The sequence below is a fragment of the Bubalus kerabau genome, chromosome 12, assembly GCF_029407905.1.
Source record: "Bubalus kerabau isolate K-KA32 ecotype Philippines breed swamp buffalo chromosome 12, PCC_UOA_SB_1v2, whole genome shotgun sequence".
Taxonomy (NCBI): domain Eukaryota; kingdom Metazoa; phylum Chordata; class Mammalia; order Artiodactyla; family Bovidae; genus Bubalus; species Bubalus kerabau.
Genome location: NC_073635.1, coordinates 55,684,129 through 55,705,739, shown reverse-complemented (window position 1 = coordinate 55,705,739; position 21,611 = coordinate 55,684,129). Strand labels below are relative to the sequence as shown.

Below are 21,611 nucleotides of genomic sequence, written 5' to 3'. Positions count from 1 at the left end.
TAATCTGTTATTACTGAGAGAATGGGAGCGAGTGTGAACACTGCTGGCCTCATTTGATTAGGCTCATGCACTCAGACTCTATTGAAATCACTTTTTACCCTGTTCTCATTGATGAATGTTACTACTATGCTGTTTACTTCCTCTACCAGATTACAAATGAATGAAATTAAAATTCTAAAGTAAAAAACCGAACCCTTTTGCCCTCATTTGATGCATACCTAGAGCATCTAGATTCATACACAGTATCTATTCAACATGTGCAATGATATAAAATAAAAATGCTGTTCAGCTGAAAGGTTCTTTTGTGGTTATGACTGAATTATTGAAGGAAAAGTACAGTTCTCTCATGTCATTTTAATAAAACATGCAACAAAATGGAAAGTAGTAAAATAAAATACACTTCTGATTAATAATCAGCTAAGCAAACATTTATTTTAAAGTCATTCAATCCAGTCTCAAGATATTCTAGTAAGTTGAGCTTTTAAAAAATTATATTTTTACTATATGAATGCTTAGAATAAAAATTGGTGTAATTTTCTTCTCCAGATTTCAAAACTATCTGAAGTGAAACTCTGTTCAGAGCAAAGATAGTTTCAGAAGCTTTCTTGAAGCACTCAGATTGCAGAAGGGGAGAAAGAAATGTATGCATTTACTGTTCTCTTGACTCTTAAGACTTGAAGCCTCCCTTCCATTTTCCAGGTAAAAATGTTATACATGTTTGCATATGAACATTATTTTAAACTCTATGTATGTTTCTTCTCATGTTTAATTCCATTTGATTTATATATGTAAGTTCTAATATTTCATTTCCCTTTTCATTAAATATTGACTTCAGAAACTGAAAGAATTTGTAGCAGGAAAGAGCTAATTTTAATAATGTTAAATAAAATTGATATTTAAGTTGAAACATGGCCTTCTTCTTCACCTCTCAATCCCCCATAATTCCTCTTATGCCTTAATTATGGTTTGTCAGGCCTGTAATTTAGCTATAATTTGCTTCTCTGAAAAAAGTTGAAGAAATGAATCATTTGTTTTTAATCCTTATTAGTGAGTTTTTTTTTTCTCTCAATTTTCTCACCTTCTAATTTTCAATACAAATGATGAATCATGAAGTCACTGGGATTTTCCTAAGCATGCTTGGCATCCTCGTCAAATTTCTTGCCTATAAAGAAGTCTAATTTGGGATTTTTATGACAGGAAGACATCATTTATTGCCTGAATAAAACATGTGTTAGTGAAACAGATTAAGTGAAGAACTGGTATATGATGTAAGCTGAAAAGTTTATATTGTTATTCCGAATTTTTTTAAAGTAATATCTTATTATTTTGTATTGATATTTACTGCAGCCTATTCTTTTTAAGGTTATCTAAATTTTAAAAGTTAATGTAGTAGTGCCTTTTACAATTAGTTTTAAAGTTACATGTTATATGATCTTCAGATAATCAATGTGCTGTTTTAAAAAAAAATAAAATGGGCTATAGTTGCTTTACAATGGTGTGTCAATTTCTGCTGTACAATGAAGTGAATCAGCTATAAGTATACATATATCCCCTGCCTCTTAATTCTCCCACTCACCCACTCACCCCCATCTCACCCCCTAGGTCACTCTGCAGCAGGTTCCCACTAGCTATCTATTTCACACATGCTAGTGTACACATGTCGGTCCCAGTCCCCCAATTCATCCCACCCCTTCTCCCTCCGCCCATCAAGTCCACACATCTGTTCTCTACATCTGTGTCTCTCTTCCTGCCTTGTAAATCTAGAAAAATGGTAAGTGCTTCATTTTAATTTGAAACTTTGTTGGTTCAATATTAGTCAGTACTCAACCTTAAATGAACAGTTGGATGAATGAATGAATGAGATCTAGTAAAGGTAGAGTGATCAACTCATCACAGTTTTCTCAGAATTGTCCTGCTTTTCAAACTGACAGTCGCTTGTCCTGGGAAACTTTCAGTCCCTGGCAACCTTAATGTTAGGTCACTCTAGAAAATGTAAGTTTACTTCACATACCTTCTGCTTTTTTTTTAGGACAGGGGTCAGCAAACCACGGCCCTTGGGCCAAAGCCAGCGTGCAGCTTGATTTTGTAAATAAAGGCCAAAGGTCTGCTGGAATACAGCAATACCAATTCACTTATGTATTGTGTGGGGTTGCTTTCCGACTATGGTGATTAGTTGCAATGGAAAGTGTGGCCTGCAAAGTTGAAAATGTTACTACTGTTTTCTTTACAGAGAACATTTCTGTATTGGTATATCCCATATTTTATTTATTATTTTAATTAATTATTATTATTGTTGGCTGCACAGAGTCTTGTTGCTCCATGCATGCTTTCTCTAGTTGCAGTGAGCAGGGGCTACTCTTTATCGCTGTGCGTGGGCTTCTCATTCTGATGGCTTCTCTTACCGTGGAGCGCAGGCGCTGGGTGCGCAGGTTCTAGGACTTGCAGCACAGTGGCCCGGCAGCTGCAGCTCCTGGGTCTAGAGCGCAGTCTCAGAAGCTGCGGCGCGCAGGCTCCGTTGCTACCAGGCACATGGAATCTTCCCAGGTCATGGATCAAACCCTTGGTCCCTCGCATTGGCGGGTGGACTCTAATCCACTGTACCATCAGGGATATCCCATTCTCTATTTTAATTTATCCATTTTACACAATTAAAAGAGCATCATTTTAGAAAATAACCTTTGAAAATGTGTGATGACATTTGAGCAAAGATATTACTTATGATTTGGGGGTAAAATAAAACATATTCATATATTTTAACCTCCTATTCTATGCCAGCTACTGTGCTAAGCTTTAGAAATCAATGTGAAAATGAAGAAGATACGGTTTCCTTGGGAATCTCATTCTATAGTCAAGGAAATAAGCAAGTTGTGCTGGTAAAACATGCGTACTAAGTCACTTCAGTCATGTCTGACTCTTTGCGACCCCATGGACTGTAGCCCCCCAGGCTCCTCTGTCCATGGAGTTAGTTTTCCAGGAAAGAATACTGGAGTGGGTTGCCATTTCCTTCTCCAGGGGATCTTCCCAACCCAGGGATCAAACCCACATCTTTTATGTCTCCTGCATTGGCAAGTGAGTTCTTTACCACTAGCATGGCCTAGGAAGATAAATAAAATATAAATGAATGCAAATACATTCAGATGAAATATTTTAGATCGGATGGGATAATGTTTTAAAATAGTAGTCATTGTTTAAAAATTTCAAGTTTTGATTTTTTTCTCCTCTAAAAACTATCCTTTATTCACCACCTCAGTATAAGGATCAATAAAAAAGGTGAGAAATAGCAGGAACCCTCCTTAATTTTTTGATTGAAGATTGTGACATACACCTGTCACTTAATATTTCAGTGACTACATTGTCAGATTTAAATTTTCTTCAGCATTCTCATGGGCTTTTAAGTTAGTGCCAGCATGATAAAAATAGAACAAGCAGGACCATTTATGGGAAAATTGAGATTTGAACCAAACTCGGAAAAGATGACACTATTGAGTCAGAGTTGCTGAGATCTCACAGGACTTTCTTTCTAAAATACAGACACAGAAAGAAAAAAGGGAGACAGAAAATGGGGAAAAAGCAAGTTAATCCAGATTAGAGATATAAGGAATGAAAAATATTCTTCAAGTAAAGTATAATAGGAGCTTATTAAAATCTTATTACATGGTAGCATTTGAATCCTGGATCCAGCTATGCCTGAATTCTATCCCTGTACATTTTAGGAATGGGAACCATTAAATACCATTTTTCACTTGTGTCTAATTCAGCTGATGTTTCTATCACTTGTAACTGGTGAAATCCCAACTAATGTATAGTGCTTATTAAAATTTTCCTCTGAAATAGCTGGGAAAAATAAAAATGAATATGTGAAAACTTGAAAGTGTAGCCCAGAGAAGTATAGCACATGTTCTTCAGACAGAAAGAAAAATAATGTGCCTTGCACTTGCCTACGTGGTCTACATACCTCATCACATAAAATTTAACAAAAACATTACACAAAAATTTTTCCTATTTTACATAGGATAAACCTGAAGCTCAGTGAGATTAAATAAGTTACCCAAGGTCAGAGCTATAGACTGAAAAGTCAGTATCTAAATCCAGATTGAGTTTAACACCGAATCTCAACTGTTGTCCTGAGACTCTGTGGTACTGTGGACTAGAAAGGATACAGAGCTGAGAAGCATCAGCATCATACTAAGAGATGTGGCAGGTTCACCTCATGGACATGGAATATAGGTTTGCTGCTGCTGCTAAGTCACTTCAGTCGTGTCCGACTCTGTGCGACCCCATAGACAGCAGCCCACCAAGCTCCCCCGTCCCTGGGATTCTCCAGGCAAGAACACTGGAGTGGGTTGCCATTACCTTCTCCAATGCATGAAAGTGAAAAGTGAAAGTGAAGTCACTCAGTCGTGTCCGACCCTCAGCAACCCCATGGACTGCAGCCTTCCAGGTTCCTCCATCCATGGGATTTTCCAGGCAAGAGTACTGGAGTGGGGTGCCATTGCCTTCTCAGGGAATATAGGTTTAGGTATGAGAATAACAACAGCAAAAACAGCCTTGCCAATGTATTTCATATGCATCAGGTACTGTGAATTGAAAGGCAACTGGTAGGCCTTGGAAGGACCAACCAAGCTAGCCAAGTAATATGACCTTGGGCAGGAAATTAACTTCAGCTGTGTGTAGTTTATACCCCCAAGAGGTCTTGACATTCTAGTAACCATTGTTGTGCCACTGAACTGACCAGACACAGAAACAGTGTGGTGGAATGGGTAACGCAAAAGACCTGCCAAAGCTATCCTGTGAACTAAAGGGTGCCATCTTGGGAGAGTAGATCACCTTCCCTTTTCTTCCCCCTTGGCACAGGTGGGAATGGAACATCCATGCTGGAGTGCTTGATTAGGAGAACTTGTTCTATGTCATAGCTGTTTCAACCTTGGTTAGTCTTTTATTCTGGAACCTGTGACTCACTGGCTGAGGGTAAGTAAGAGCAACTATCAGGTATGTTTTTAACATAGCAATAGATTTTAAAAAGTACTTTGTTAATCAATTTATTACATGAGGATGGCACACAGATTTTAAGAGTATTGGCCAAGATAACTTAATATATTAGTATGTTATGCACATACACATATATAAATGTCTTCTTGTACAGTGTATTTTTTAAGCATAAAATACTTTATATATCTACATGACAAAAAGACACAGGACAAGTGAGTTAAAAATCCAGTAAATCATCTAGAATTGATGAAGGCTAGAAAACTCACATTCTAAAGCAGAGTTTTTCTTTCCCTATTTTGTGAAGGGGGGAAAGATAAGCAGAATTTTGTTTTGTTCACTGGTGTTATAATAGATATGTGCCTAGTGCTCTACAATTTCTAAAACCCAAGTCATCCCAATTAATTCTCAAAACATCCCTTAAGATAGATGGGATTATAGTCCTTTTAGAGAAAAGGAAATCAAGGATCTACCTGAGGTCAGTTCAGTTCAGTTGCTCAGTCGTGCCCGACTCTTTGTTACCCCCATGGACTGAAGCATGCCAGGCTTCCCTGTCCATCACCAGTTCCCAGAGTTTGCTCAAACTCTTGCCCATTGAGTAGGTGATGTCATCCAACCATCTCATTCTCTGTCATCCCCTTCTCCTCCTGCCTTTTATCTTTCTCAGCATCAGTGTCTTTTCCAATGAGGTAGTTCTTCACATCAGGTGGCCAAAGTACTTGCATCAGCTGGCCAAAGTACTTGAGGTCACTTTGTCAATAAAGATTGGAGTTACTAAAGCCCAGGTGTCTGGACCCAGCTCAATTCCTTCTCCAGCCCACCATCACTTCATTTCACTTACTACAATGTAAGGTCTGCGTGGATAGAATTTCTAAATAAATAAACCAAGAAAAAACTGAGATGTTTCGATGAGCTGGAAGTACAGGTATCTCTTTGAGGGCCTGAATTCAATCCTTTCAGATAAACATCAAGAAATAGGATTACTAAATCATATAGCAGGTCAATTTTTAAATTTTTTAGAACTGTTGTCTACAGTGGCTACATCATTTTACTTTCCTGCTAACAGTGTAATAGTATTACAACTTCTGTATATCCTCATCAATACTTATTATTATCATTTATTATCACTGTTGTTTTATAATAACCATTCTAACAGGTAAGAGGTGGTACTTCATTGTGGCTTTGATTTGCATTTTCTTGATGACTAGTGATGTTAGCATCCTTTGCTATACATTTGGCCATTTGTAAGTCCTCTTTGGAAAAATGTCTATTTAGACTCTTGCTCATTAAAAAAAATCAAGTTATTTGGTTTTTTTGGTATCGAGTTGTAGGAGTTACGTGTGGTATTTTGGATATTAACCCCTATTGGATTTATATTTGCACTCCCTTGTCCATTGAAGCATTATTTAAAATAGGCAAAGCAATCTAAATACCAAAGACAGATGAATGGATAAATAAAATGTGAGCTATAATAAATAAAACTGATATTTATATATGTATATGTGCTTCCCAGGTGGCGCTAGTGGTAAAGAATCCACCTGCCAATGCAAGAGATGTAAAAGATGTGGGTTCAATCCCTGCGTCAGGAAGAACCCCTGAAGGAGGAAACAGCAGATCCCCTGAAGGAGGAAAGAGCAACCCACTCCAGTATTCTTGCCTGGAAAATTCCATGGACAGAGGAACCTGGTGGGCTACAGTCCATGGGGTCCCACAGAGTCGGACACGACTGAGTGTCTCAGCACATATATGTACATATATACATGAAATATTATTCAGCCACAAAAAGAAAGAAATTCTGCCATATGCCACACCATGGATGAATCTAGAGGACATCATGCTAAGAAAATAAACCAGTCACAGAAGGACAACTACCGCAAGATTCCACTTACATGAGGTACCGAGAATGGTCAGCCTTATTGAAACAGAACATAGGAGGATGGTTGTCAGGGGCAGGGGAGGGGAAGTAGGAGTTGCTTGCTATTCAAAAGGTAAAGATTCTCTGTCCTCAAAAGTTTTGGAGACAGGCTGTACAGCCTGATGCTTATTAATAGTACTGTACTGTATACTTGAGAACTTAAGAGGGTAGAGCTCCTGTGTTTTCCACCACCATAAAAAAACCTACTAACAATAACAAAATGAAGGAAAAGATGAGAGCACTGAAATATAAAAATCTATTCAATGCAGTAGTTGATTGTTTTTGAATACAAATCCACTGAAGATGACAATTCAGACCCTCCCTCTGGGCCAGTCTTTGTTCCGCTGATGGGCAGTTGGGGCAGTGACAGCGGGAGGCCACCTGCTGAGAACTGGGCCAAAAAGTGACCAGAGGTGGGAATCCATCAATTAACCTTTGACCCCCTCGCCATTCAACCTCACAGCGGAGCAGATCTGGCTGGCCCTCTTCGTGTTCACCTCTCTTCACCCTCAGAGTGTAGCTGCCCTAAATTCAGCTCCTTTTTTTGAGGGGCGGGAATGTGAGGACATTCACATGCTGACCTTCCTGAAATGAGTTAAGAAGTAAACTCTTTTTTTTTTTTCTTTCTTTCTTTCTTTTTCTTTTCTGGTTGACAGTCAAGAAGATTGCTGGTTTATGAGAGTAAACTCGGTTACATTTTTGGCTACCAATGACTGGCTCTCTGAGCAAATACAGATGGACAGTCCTTGGAGTCTGGGGAAGTGTGGAAAATCTGATGAGGAAGGTGTGGGCCTGGCCAATGGAAAGCGTTTTGGTGGGTCTAATGATTTTGGGAAAATCTCTGCAAGGCTGGAACATTTTGCCACACATAAGTGGTTATTTCCTTAGCCTCTTCTGCATTCACTGAGGGCTCTGTGTAGCCGACCGGAGAGCAAGAAAACTGAAAAACAGCTTCAACGTGTTTGTCAGGAGAGAGATTTCAATTTAGGTTTTTTTTTCAAGTGTATTGCATGTAACAAAGCCTGTATTTCTTTTTCATTTCCAATGAAATCTGCCTCATTCTGGTTCATTGAACTCTTGGAAACATAGTTTAATATGTTCCGAAAGCCCTTTGAGCCCTTTGAGGCAGGACTGTGAAGGCTTTCACCACCGCCCCCCTTCTGTAGAAGCAGGAAATCAAGTTCTGCCAAATGCAAATGAGCCCAGACTCCAAAAGGCCAAATTTCAAAATCCAGAATGCGGTGGGTTTGCAGACAGCAAGCCCTGCACACATGATATTTTGGGGGTCTAAGAAAAGACAGAAAGTCATCACGACACACTTATAATTTCCGACTTAAGAAACACCCATCTTGTACAGCACAGGGAACTCTGCTCAATGTCATGTGGCAGCTGAGATGGGAAGGGAGTTTGGGGGAGAATGGATGCATGCACATGTATGGCTGAATCCTTTCATTGTTCACCTGAAACTATCACAACATTGTTAATTGGCAATATAAAATAAAAAATTAAAAAATAAAAACCCGTCTGCACAGGACGTCTTAGATTTCCATCAGTGAGTTAGAATACTTTTCCTTCCTTTTTAAGGTGGCTTCAGAAACCCCTACCCCCAGGACTCCCTGTTTCTACAGTTGTCTGTGTTTTTGTTGGGAAAAGTACGACCTCTCTTTGATCCCCGTGTCATAGTCGATCCACACCGATTGCCTGCAAAATGGCCCTGGCTTTGCTGGAAGCAAATAGAAATTGGTCCATTAAAAGTTCCTACCGTCCCTCAAAGGGTTAAGGGAGTCCGTTCCAAAGGAGTTAGGCAACCACTGAAATAGGATAATAAATGTGGCACTCTCAGACTATCAGTAGCAAATATTTGAGCTTATCAAATAACGGAGGAAGTAGTTTAGTTACAAATAAACCAATCTCTCATAAAACAAGTTTTCACACAGGGTCATTTCATTGAGCTGGAGACAGCTAGAGGCCACTCGTAGGCAGAACTCCCACTCTGTGTGCAGCGGGTACAGCCCCTGGTGATTAATGGACAGCCAAGGGGGGCGGCCGCCGCCCGCAGCTCCGCTGAGAAACCCAGCCGGGCAGCCTATCAGCAGCACAGCCATAAACAGCATCTCAGGATTATTGGGAGGAAGTGACTCATCCTCTGGGAACATAGCTGGATTTGTGCTCTCTCTCCCTCACCACCCGCCTTCTTTCCCTCCCTTTCCCCCCCTCTGTATAGCAGAGGCCGTCGTGTCCTAGAAACTATAGTAGATGTCACTGCTTGGCACTTGCTGTGCAAAGAGAGTCTGTGGGTGTGAGGGGGCGGCGAATGCTACTCTTAAAGTAACAGTGCCTGTGCTGCCCAGGAGCTCTATGGAGGCTCTTGTTCTCCCGTCTTTGAGATTAGTTGGTTGAAGGCATCTCATTTAGATTCCAGAAAAAGTACAGACACTGTGTTCGGCAAAGGGGGAAAAAAAAATAGAGTTCCTTGTTTCAAAGTTAAACTCTCATTGAGAGTTTAGAAATAAAAAATATCTTGGCGTGATTTGATTAATTTAGCAAGGAAAAAAGAAAAAGAATGTTGCCAGAGCCTCAGGATGTGAACGTCACCGCTAAGGAAACTGAAATATGCATATGATATTTCTATATTATGATATCATAGGACGTTTGTTTTATTCCCCCAAGGACTGTAAAAATAAAACATGTAGATTATACGAACTACAGAAATAGAGCTATAAAGCTGGAAAAATTCAACCATGATACCACCATTTGAAGGCAACCATTATGAACACTTTGTAAATTTTCTTCCAGCATCTTTAAAAATAGATTGTTGAGACCTTAAGCATATGTGGAGTTTTGTTTCTTACTATTTTCAGCCAACATTTTAGCATAATGATGGCCCCATCCTGTTATTCAATCTTTCCTTATACATAATTTTAAAACTGCGAAAAACTTCTTTTTGCAACTTTAATTAACATAGGGCAGTTTGGGAAAGGCATAAGCTTGTGCTAAAAGCAACATTTGCTCTATTTTTGAGGCATTTTTATTAAAAATTTTACTTGATCTGTTTCTAATAAAAATGGAAGAGAAAATTCTATGCTATTATTCTCATGGACTACCCATTAACTTTTGTGTTTAAAAATGAATATTCTCGCTATTGAATTTTCTGCAGAATTAGAAGAGACTTGGTCTTGATCTCTTAACTTACAATATACTTAACCTGCTAATGCCCTGTCCAAAAGCACGAGCCCTTATTGACTAACCACTTTTGGATGTCAAGATGAATTAAAAAGTAAAGGCATGACTTCTATGTTCACCCTTTCTCATCCACATTCCCTACAGTACCTGCGTTTTTGTTTATGTGGGACATCTGAAATTACTTTTTATGACCATTATCTGTTCTGGGTCCAGAAACTGGACACATTTTCTCCCAACCAGCCCTAGAACCATTATACATCCTGAACAGTAACTCTACTGTGTCTCACCAACAATGCCTCTGCCTTTCTTCTATTTAATCCAGAATAGAAGTTATGTTGTGAGTGTCTATGTAGAAATATGGCACTGAATTCACTTAAAATATTCAGCACGCCTTCTGGTATAAGGTATGTCCTCTCCTTGTTCCTAGAACAATTCGCACTAAGGGTTAAAACACTGAGGTCGCCCCGCCCCTTGGGGTGGAAGAGACTACTGCCTGTTCCCAGAGCAAGGGATTCAACCTGTTTTCAAATAGGGTTCCTCTAAACTGACTTTGGAGAACGCAATAGCACCCCAATCCAGCACTCTTGCCTGGAAAATCCCATGGATGGAGGAGCCTGGTAGGCTGCAGTCCATGGGGTCGCTGGGAGTCGGACACGACTGAGTGACTTCACTTTCACTTTTCACTTTCATGCATTGGAGAAGGAAATGGCAACCCACTCCAATGTTCTTGCCTGGAGAATCCCAGGGGGAGCCTGGTGGGCTGCAGTCTATGGGGTCGCACAGAGTTGGACACGACTGAAGCGACTTAGCAGCAGCAGCAGCAGCAAATTGACTTTAGTATTGATTCCTATGAGACTTGAGAGAAAGGACAGAAAATAGTTTCCTTTTAGAAGAAAGTACAGTTGTACCTAGATTCTTGCCTTGCCCCAGAATAGATATAATTTAGAAGGATAGTTTAGAAGATAGTTTTGGAAGCTGTTTCTCTTTGCAAAGTCCAAATGTTAATAGCCTTTCATTATGGTTAGTCAGAACTTACTGAGAAAGAAAATCCTAAATACTGAGGTGTGTTGTACTTGTAAAATACTATATTTTAGTGTAGTCTCTCTCTATTTTTTAAAGATTTTATGTATTTAGTTTTAATTTTATTTGTTTATTTTTGGCCATGCTGGGTCTTTGTTGCTGTGTGGGCTTTTCTCTAGTTGTGGCGATCAGGGGCTACTCTCTAGATGCAGTGTGCAGACTTATTGTGGCAGTTTCTCTTGTTGTGGAGCGAGGGCTGTCAGTGGTGAGGGCTTCAGTCGTTGCAGCACACGGGATCAATAATCTCGGCTCTCTGGCTCTAGAGTACAGAGTCTTAGTTGCAGTACATGGGCTTAGTTGCTCTGTGACACGTAGGATCTTCCTGGATCAGGGATCGAACCTGCTTTGGCAAGTGGATCATTAACTACTGAACCAGCAGGGAAGCCCGGTTGTCCCTCTCTTAAAAGATTTCTTCTTAAGTGAATGGCAGCTCTCAGCTATAGGGAAGTCTACAAGATAAAGAAACCAACAATTTGGATATAGATTTGAAGAAACATTTAATATATCTCTATTTTTAAAAATCATTTGCTGTTAGTAAAAACATTTACGTTGAGTAACCACTGCATGAAGATGGAAATGAGTGAACATTTATTTAGCACATACTAAATATATTTCAAATGTATTTTCCAAGCTTTACGTATACTTAAGTAATTAATCCTTACAACACTTTGGGGGGATAAGTATTGTTATCTTCATTTTATCAAGTAATAAACCAAACACATATAATCATTAAAGTGTGAAGGTCAGCCATCTCAAATTTGACAATTACAAAGGAGAATTATTCACTTTTTTTTTCTTTTTACAGACAAAGATGCTTCCAGTGGCATATCCTACAATATTGAAACATAAAACTAGAAAGTAAAATCCAATCACAGGCAGAATTCTAATAGAAATTCTAAAGGTAAATTTAATTAGATATACCATATTTTTTCTCCTAAAAATTCAAAATTGGAATTTCTTAAGAACTATGAAACTGTTTTATCATTGAGTGAGCAAAGAAAGTCAAGCAATAAGTGATGATATTGTTTTAGTACCATAATCTGAAGTTCTCATCAGCCCTCTTATTTTTCTTCTCCTAATGAGTGAAGGGCTTCCCCGGTGACTCAGCAGTAAAGAATCTGCCTGCCCATGCAAGAGACACGGGTTCAATCCCTAGTCTGCTAAAATTCCCTGGAGAAGGAAATGGCAATCCATTCCAGTATTCTTGCCTGGGAAATCCCACGGACAGAGGAGCTTGGCAGTCTTACAGTCCATGGGGTTGCAAAAGAGTCAGACATGACTTAGCAACTGAACAACAGCAACAATGAATGAATGCTCACTTTCCAGTTTCCTCAATTATTGCTGTCACTGTTTCTGGGTGGTATGACCAAGTTCTATTTCTGCATGGTCAAACCCCACTTCCTTTACCGGGGCAGAGGACCTGAGGGGCCTTGGATGAGAGGTGAAAGAAGTGAGACCCAGGGGCCAGAGAACACCACAGTGAGACTCACTGTTTACTGAAGACTTACTCCGTGGCCAAGTTTGTGCCAGTTGCCCTGCCTGTGATCCTACAGTTCTTGAGTTTGACTGACCCAACTTCACTATACGCATATGTTTTTATTACAGAAATAATATTTTGCTAATATTAAACCAATTCATTTAAACTGTTTCCCTTAAGCAAAATTTCCTTTGCATAGTTTTAAGCCTAGCACTTCAGGATGGGAGGGAACAGGGGTCTGATCCTATGACAAAGTAATGGACTTGAAAGGCAGATTCTGGGGAGAGGAGTGCTGGGAATGGCTGAATCCCTACTATACTCACTTCCTTGTACAGCACCCCACCCTGCACATGTGCACACACTCAACTGCACATTTCAATGACACCAGGAAGACCTCCATCATGGGGTCCTTCAGATTTGTAGAGAGTATCTGCACATTTACTGTTAAAGCTTAGCCTAGAGGCTGGCATTTGGAAGGAGGGAAATGGCATAAAGGGGGCAAACCATCAAACTATCTTTCTCATTCCAGTGGATTATGGAGAAAGGAAGAAAAGAAAGATTAGTCTTTGAAAATATTTGCAGTCCCTCATGTTTTGGCTTAGCATACCATCCTCGTTGGGAAAATCCACTGATGTTGGGAAAGACTAGGGGCAGGAGGAGAAGGGGACGACAGAGGATGAGATGATTGGATGGCATTACTGACTTGATGGATACAAGTTTGAGCAAACTCTGGGAGATGGTGAAGAACAGGGAAGCCTGACGTGCTACAGTCCATGGGGTTGCACAGCGGGACATGACTGAGTGACTGAACAACAACCATCCTTGCTGCTGAAACTGTCTTATTTGACAGAGAACGTGACAGGCAAGAGCTAAGTTGGCTCCATCAGTCTTCATGGGGTATAAAAACACAGTGCAAAGAAAGGATAAACACATACGGAAAGTTAGAGCCATGTGCCCACCTGGCACTCCTAGATTGTGCTCCATTTAAATTTGGAGAGTTTAGATTCTCTTGGGTGTCCTTCAGGTGGGTATTAGCAGGTAGTGATAGATTTTAGGGAAATCTTTGGGTTCATTCTTTAGCCCCCAGCCAACTAGAGGCCTGGTGTGCTGCAGTCCATGGGGTCGCAAAGAGTCAGACACAGTTGGGTGACTGAACAACAACATCTAGAGAAAGCAAGCAAACTCCTGAAACTTTATGTACCTAGCTCATTTCCAGGGAGCTGGACCCTCCAATGAATTTCTGAGTTTGTTGGCATAGCAGCCGTGCCCGCCAGCTAGAATCAATGGCAAATCTCTGACTCTGCATTACAACTACTTGGCAAGCTCTGGAAGCCACCTAAGTCCAGGCTTAAACTGGACTGGTTTAATGAGACCCATTCAACCAGCATCTCCAGTGGGTGATGCCCTGGCACTAGTCCTTCTAAAAATCTCTCCAGTTAATTCTAACATGCAACCAGGCCCAAGGATGACTTAGTTAGCTGCAAATTACTATTGTCCAACAATGGCATGCATTCATGAGCCTCCTCCTGAATCAGCTATATATAATTTTATTTGTTATCACTCAGGAAGACTTTAAGCACAGAAGCATATTTCCTTTACGGAAGGATACACTGTTCGTTTATCTTACATTAAAGGAGCAAAGGGCTTCCCAAGTGATGTGAGTGGTAAAGAACCTGCCCACCAATGCAGGAAACATAATGAGATGAGGGTTCAGTCCCTGGGTTGGGACAATCCCCTGGAGGAGGAAATGGCAACCCAGTCCGGTATTCTTGCCTGGAGAATCCCATGGACAGAGGAGTTTGGTGGGCTACAGTCCATGGGGTCACAAAAACAATCAGATATGACTGAAGAGACATAGCAAAGGAACAAAACTATGACAAGAACACATGAGGTGAAATAACTTCATGCTCTGGTGTGTAAAGTGGGATTAAAATTGGGCTCCCCAACCTTGGCACTGTTGATGTGTTGGACCAGATAATTTCCTGTGTGTGGCAAGGACTTTTCCTCTACATTGTAAGAGGTTTAGTATGATTCCTGACAGTCACTCACTATATGCCTGTAGCACCCCTCTGCCAGTTGTGACAAATAAAAATGTCTCTAGACAACAGAACAATATCTCAGGGATCTAGACATTTGCTCAAAAGAGAGGGAGGTAGGAAGAGGTGAAAGTAGGCAAATCCTGATCGTGGGGTTAATCCATTACAGTCAAAACCGCTGTCAAGATAAGTAACATTTCCTGTCTAGCCATCCTTGACAGCTACTTCCTCTTGAGAACCTTCTCTTTCATTGTGACAGTCCCTGGTCTTAAGGAATGCAACTGTCTGTAACTCAAGAAAGAGAGGCGTAAACTGGGGGCTGTTTAGAACTTCAGGTATGGTCTGGAAAGAAGATTTTAAGATGCAGTGGGATTAAGAACAGCTTTGGGTTTTCTTAATTCCACATGCCTTCTTTTCTCTTTCCTTTCAACCCATTCTCTTTTTAGATGACAAGCATGTCCATAATTAAAACCAATCAGGCTCTTGTCAATTCCATTACTCTACAAAACCTATTTCCTTCTTAGTGGTGTTAATACTGGTTAAGCTCAGTTTACATGAACTGCATCAGAAGGATGATAGGAATCTTGTGATTAAAATTTATATAAATATATTGCATGTGAAGACAAGCAATCCCTTTTCTATCTTGAGATATTAAAATTCCGAATTGAAAATATAATGGCGTAGTCTTTTTAAAAACATTCCATAGACTAGCTGCCATGTAACATCCCAAGGAAGCACAAACGGGTTAGGGGAGATTTTAAGAGGTCAACTAATCCAAATTCAATGCAAACAAGATCTAAATAAAGATCCATGATTTTCACTGTGACTTTCAAAATCACTCTTTACTTTGGGAGCATATGAGATGCCTTCATCTCATATGCTGGGTGAAAAAATTCATCTCATATACTGAAAAAAATTCAAGTCAGCTTTGCTGCTATGTAAAAAAAAGAAGTCATTAGCGTATAATTTTTTGCATGTCACAAAGCTTTAGGGATAAACAAATAAACCACCCCCACCAACAAAAACCTGCTTTTTTCTAGTAGTCTGAACAAATCTCCAGGCTTCTTCAGCGGGAAAGCCCAGTGGAAAGCTGTCTTACTTTGACACATACTATGAATTTACTTTTCCAGGTCTTGAGCCTAGCTTTCTTCTTTCTTCAAGTAATACCAAGTAATACCAATACACTTCGGTTTTCTCTTCACATGTTCCTATGTCCTTTCAGCTCCAGAAAGACAGGCATCTATCCAGGCTCTTGATGACCTATGAGACCTATAAATTGGTTTATTTGGTATCTTCAGAGTGTGAGGCAAAGAATAGCCTAAGTTCCTTTTAGGGAAGAGGGCAAGAGACCCCTCTTTTTTTTTTTGTCCTGACCCATGGGGACTCTTAGTTTAGGCAAGCTCGTCCTGCAAATATGTTGTTTTTTTTTTTTAAACTTTCTAAATTCAATATGTTGACATTTGCAGACATTTGAATGTTATTATTTTTCCTGAGAAACTGACATTTCTCAGTTTACAGATTTGTTACTTGTTGCTATTAAAAAGCATTGCATAAGCTTCCTTTGTAACATTAGTCTAGAGCCTCAACATAAAGCCATAAAATTACTGCATACAAAAAACAATATTTTGATAAAGAAATCCATCCTAATGTAGTATTATCATGTCTCCAAAATTAAATTCTACATATTTAGTCTTAGAAGAAACTTGGGCCTGATTTTTATATCATTTACTTTTTTTCTTAGCAAAAACCCTTCAAATGTAAAATGAGTTTGAAAAAAATGTGTACGTCTTAAAGCACTTTGGGTTTTTCACATATAAAGTTTTCCAAACTCTCAGTTAAAAGCTGAAGGTCTCATATGGGAAGAAGGAAATCCAGATAGATATAAAGCATTCAAAGCTAACTGACTAATCAGATAAACCTTCGTGAGACTCTGGACATTCCAGGAAGATGTCTGGAAACTCTCTCAATTACCAAATTCCCAAGTAATGAAATGTTTGGGCATGCTCCTTCCTGGATTTTTGCTGACTCACATTTTTCTTCCCAGTAACACCTTTCTTCTGTCTCCCCTCACATCCCAAATGTAGCCTCTCCTGGCCTTCACTCAGTCGTGTCTCTGAGTTGATGTTCATTGCACAAAGGAAAAAGTTTTCACAGTAATGAGATCTGGGCATCAAAGAGCTGCTCCAAGGTAGAAATGAGAGGAGCCGCCCTGTCACTCACTTGCTACATCCTGCCAACGTTACCAAGGCACAGGACTCAGGGGGCCCTGACAAGGTCTAAGTCTTCGCTCATGATGGACTTGCAGTGTTGTTTGCAAAAGGTTAGGATGCTTTACTGCTAAATCCATGAATTTAAAGGAATTTCTGGAAAAAGATTATTTCAGAAGAAGCGAGCTTTTCCTCCTCCTTCTTTCTTTCCTCCTCCCCGCCCCCACGCCAGTTTCCCTTCTCAAAGGGGTAGGCAGGAGAGATGGTGGGTGAGAATGTGGACTTTGGAGCTGACTTGCCTGACTCAAAACTTACTCTACACTTACCAGCTGTTTCAGCTTTGGCAACCTGTTTAACTTCTCTGTGACTAAGTTTGTTCATCTGTAAAACCTATCTCTCGGAGGTTGTTGTAAGGATTAGTTGAGTTAATATGTACAAAACTAGCAGTATCTAGCATCTAGTAAGTACTGACTGGAAAAAAATTTAAAAAAAGAGTTCCTATTGTATAGCAGGTGGATTATGCAGGATATTCTGTGTACATGGACAATACAACCCCCGCCTTATCCAAGCCCTACTAGACATAGAGATAGCACTTCTGATTCCCAGTCTCAATTTCACAGGAGAGAAAATGTAATTTTCTTGGTGGTTTGGTAGCTCAGGGTGTAAAAAAAATTTGCCTGCAGTGCAGGAGACCTGGGTTTGTTTACTGGGTCGAGAAGATACTTTGGAGAAGGTAATGGCTACCCACTCCAGAGAAAATGTAATTTTCTTTGTCACTTAGTGGCTCAGACTGTAAAAAAAAAAATCTGCCTGCAATGCAGGAGACCTAGGTTCGATTCCTCTGTTGAGAAGATCCTCTGGAAAAGGGAATAGTTACCCGCTCCAGTATTCTTACCTGGAGAGAATGCTTAGCAAAGAAATCCCTGATGCTAAAGTAAATTTATTAAATGTGAATTCCTCTATTTCTCAGATAATGAAATCATTTGTTATGGCAAACAAGCTTATTTATGAGCATGTTTATTTGCGATATCATATTTTCTGTGTGTTATAATTGAATATGCATGGCTGAACTGATTTTTGGCATAGCCACTAGAAATTTGGAGTTTACATGCTCCTTTTTCTACTAACAAAGCATATGGTTGGAGCTATTGTTTTCAATGGAGCATGTTTTATTTAATGTTGGAATTAAGATATAAATTCTTCATCAATCTAATGCTAATTTTATTTTTTGGCAAGTGCTTCTAACTTAGCAAATTCACTTGTCACTATGATTTGATTTGGGAACCTGGAAAGTAGGGGTGATACCTTTACAAAGTCATTGTAAGAGAATAACAGCTGGCTAAGCTTGGCTCTCATATTTCATATTTCTTGAAACATGCTGTAGAGTTTAAAACTGAAATACAAAGGATGATGACAATTATTTATTCCATAAACATTTGATGGTAGGACTCTCTGTAGTATATTTATTCAGAAACTAAGGGAATATAGATCCAACGCCTGAGCCTCTTCAAATTGCTGTTCTAGCAACTTGAACCAAATAGCATGTGAAGAGACTCAAAGATACTTTTTAAAAATTGTCTTCTTAATCTATTTACTAACTGATATTTTGCTTCTCATCATCTTCCAGATTTATTTTTTCCATTTCCTTTCTTTGTCATCTAGTCACAAAGTCTATTTTTCTATCATTTTGGTTTCTTTGGCAATAATTCTACTTCTTTCCTACTCAGTACTGCTTTAGAAAGCACCTTAGTTTGCCACACTACAAAGAAATTAAGATAGAAACATGCTTCAGTTGTTTAAAGTTATATTAGCATAAGAACCACACAACTTCTTAGCATGGCAGCTTTCTAGCTTCCCAGTTTCCAATGCAATTTAGAGTAGTAAATTTGAAAACATAAATGGATCTTATCCATTAAAAACCAAATATGATGAGGACATTGTGCCTGTAAGTTGAAACCAGTATCAAATTAAAAAAAAAATTTAATATTTAAATATCTTAAAATCAGCTTTTATTAGAGTTTCAGATACATAAAAATAGGATTTGAAATGCAAGCATCTCCATTAAAAATGATAAATATAGTACATGCTATCTTAATCATTTTCTAGTTTTACCTATGGTTATGATAAAGTATAGGAAGGAGGTGAATGATTGGATGATGTTGATAATGATGATTTAGTATTAGGTAGTGTTATAAATCTCATGCTAGTTGTGTAGCTTTTATATGCCGAACTTTTAAAAAAACATTTTGACTATGTCAAAGGATTTTCTGGAATATTCTAAAAAGAAAAATCATTCAAATGTCTGTGAATGTTAGCCATCTGTAACCACCTATTGCTCTTCTGAACTCCCATAACACTGTACCTTGATTACCATACTTATCACTTTATTCCTTGTGTTATAGTTATTTATATCTTAGCTCCCCCAGCAGCCTATAAACTCTATGAAGTCATGATATAGATCTAATTTATCTTTGAATGCTCCATAACACCTATCCCAGAAGTCAATAAATGCCTATGGAATGAGTGGATGAAGGAGAACAACAGACGATGTTATTTTTATATCACTACTCCATAATTAATATTGACAAATTCATATAGGCTTGTGGGAGTCAAAATGAAGGAAGGATAGACGATGACTTCAAAGCCACCAGACAACCATTTCCTTTATCTGGGATCAAGGACTCTGCAGGGATACAAAGCAAAGAAAGTCATCCTCCTTGGAAAAAAAAAAGTTTTCTTAAAATAGAGGTTTGCTATCTAAAGCTCCTTTAATTCCTTGGGTTCAATCTTATAAAAGCACTCTCCTTGATGTGTAATCATTCCAAATCCCATAATAATAACTTGGGAAAAGATAAATGGTCCCAGAAAACACAGAGGACGGTAAATTATAAGTCTAGCATTAGGAAGATTTGACCCGGTTGTAAAACTCATTCATGGAAACATCGTGGTTAGAATTGATGCAAAGCCACTCACCTCTACACTTGCTTTAAGATGCAAATAGGAAACAGGGAGAAATGCCTTTACACAAAGCAAAGGACAACCATAATTCCTAAGTTACTTAATTTAAAGCAGATGTTTTCATATACACGTCTGATACTGTAATTGCTTTTACGTTTGTTTGGATGATTGTGCTCAGAGGAGAAAAAGATATTGGAGGAAAAATAGGCAAAATGTTTTATGTGTGTTTGCATTTCTTAGGAAATTTGCAATTCTGTTAAGGCGTGGAAATACTTAACTGTTAATCAATAAAATTCTTCCAGACTCTCATTACACTGACCTTGTCTGTCTATCTATTCTTTTTGGTCTCAGATTTGACAGCTGTTAGCAGAGATTGTGCTTTGCATGAAAAAGTCTTTCTTTTTAAATGTCCATGTATCTACAAATGTAAAACTTTAGAATTTCAAAGTATGATAAAAAATTTTTGTTACTTTATAGGTTTTGATTTAATTTATTTTAGAAGCTTCACCCTTCTTTTGATAGTAGCTGACGGATCCAATCCCGTTCCCATATGCTTCCTGCTATTTTAAAAGAAACAGTACACAATTGCCTCAGAGAAGCACCATGTGTTTCTGAAGTGTGAATCTGAAAACCATCCATCTGGTCATGCTGGCATCTTCCTGAATTGTATGTAATTGAAAGAAATGTATTCAACATTTTGCAACTCTTTAGCTAGATGAGGAAGCTAATAAGAAAAAAAGATTTTTTTCATCTCCATTTATTGAAAATCAACCCTTCAGCCTGGAATACCTTGCCTACCCTTCTACCTGGCTTACCCCATTATCCATCGAGACCCAAATCTCATGCTTTCTCCTTTGTGAATTTCTCTGTAACTCTAAGCTCTGTATTGTTTGCACAACTCAATTCATACTGAATAGAAATGATATCCTCATGAAAATGCTTATTTACTTAAATTAACATCATTTTAAAAAATATTGATTCTTCTGTAATCCATGAGCTCCTAAAAAGGAAGGCAGATGGTCTTCAATGCAATTTATCGATTATTTGACAAAATATTTAAATATTCCAAATTCTAGTCTAGGAGCTGCAGAGATAGAGTTGAATAAGCAGAGATCATTTTTCTCTATATAGATTACAATCTATCTACCCAAAGAAAAAATTGAGTAATTAATTACACTTAAATGTGACGTTTAGTGAGGAGATAACTACATCCACAACCTCATGTAGACAAAAATAAACTTGGAAGTTTAATCTCTTAAAGGTTGCTCCTAGTATTAATAACTTTTGTATGACATAAATATTAGATTGATTTTCTACACTGGTGGAATCATTAGATAGATCAGTAATATACATGCCTCGTGAAGGTAATGAATAGTCCCTGAATTATGGGGTAAGCATAGTGCTAGTTTTATAGATATATAATTTTATGATGCATTTGTTAGCCCTCTATGCTAAAGTTACTTTATGTTTTTGAAACTTAAATAATTTAACTTAGAAGTAATTTAACTCCTAAAAGTCAGAATTTTTTCAGTTCTTTAAGAAGCAGGTAGGTTATATTGAATCATTACAGTTTCAAATATTAATATGTGATATTAAAATGTCAATATGTCAATCAAAAAGCATGATTAACTATGGTAAACTAAGAAACTGAGACATCCTGCCACCAAACATTAAGGGTAGGATCTTCCTATATTTTGACCACATTGAAATACACAACTGGATCAATTGTTAAAAAGAACAATTCAGTAAAAAGACTCAGTCCATAAAAT

The 21,611-nt window shown here is 38.5% G+C and overlaps 1 protein-coding gene across 7 annotated transcripts in view; it reads right to left on the bottom strand.

Annotated features, from left to right (window-relative positions):
* Nucleotides 1-21,611, bottom strand: part of LOC129624595 (uncharacterized) — a 324,961-nt gene that overhangs the window by 13,406 nt on the left and 289,944 nt on the right. For 5 of the 7 annotated variants that reach the window (XR_008701016.1, XR_008701015.1, XR_008701047.1 and 2 more), the window contains one exon: nt 11,319-11,613. The exons of 1 other annotated variant lie outside the window; for it this stretch is intronic. Coding sequence is in view for 2 of the 6 variants with exons in the window: in XM_055542760.1 (XP_055398735.1) it covers nt 11,525-11,613 (89 nt within the window). In the remaining 4 variants the exon portion in view is untranslated. Of the gene's footprint in view, nt 1-3,285; nt 3,521-11,318; nt 11,614-21,611 lie in introns of those variants that run through there. One more of the 7 variants, XM_055542763.1, reaches the window with a different exon arrangement.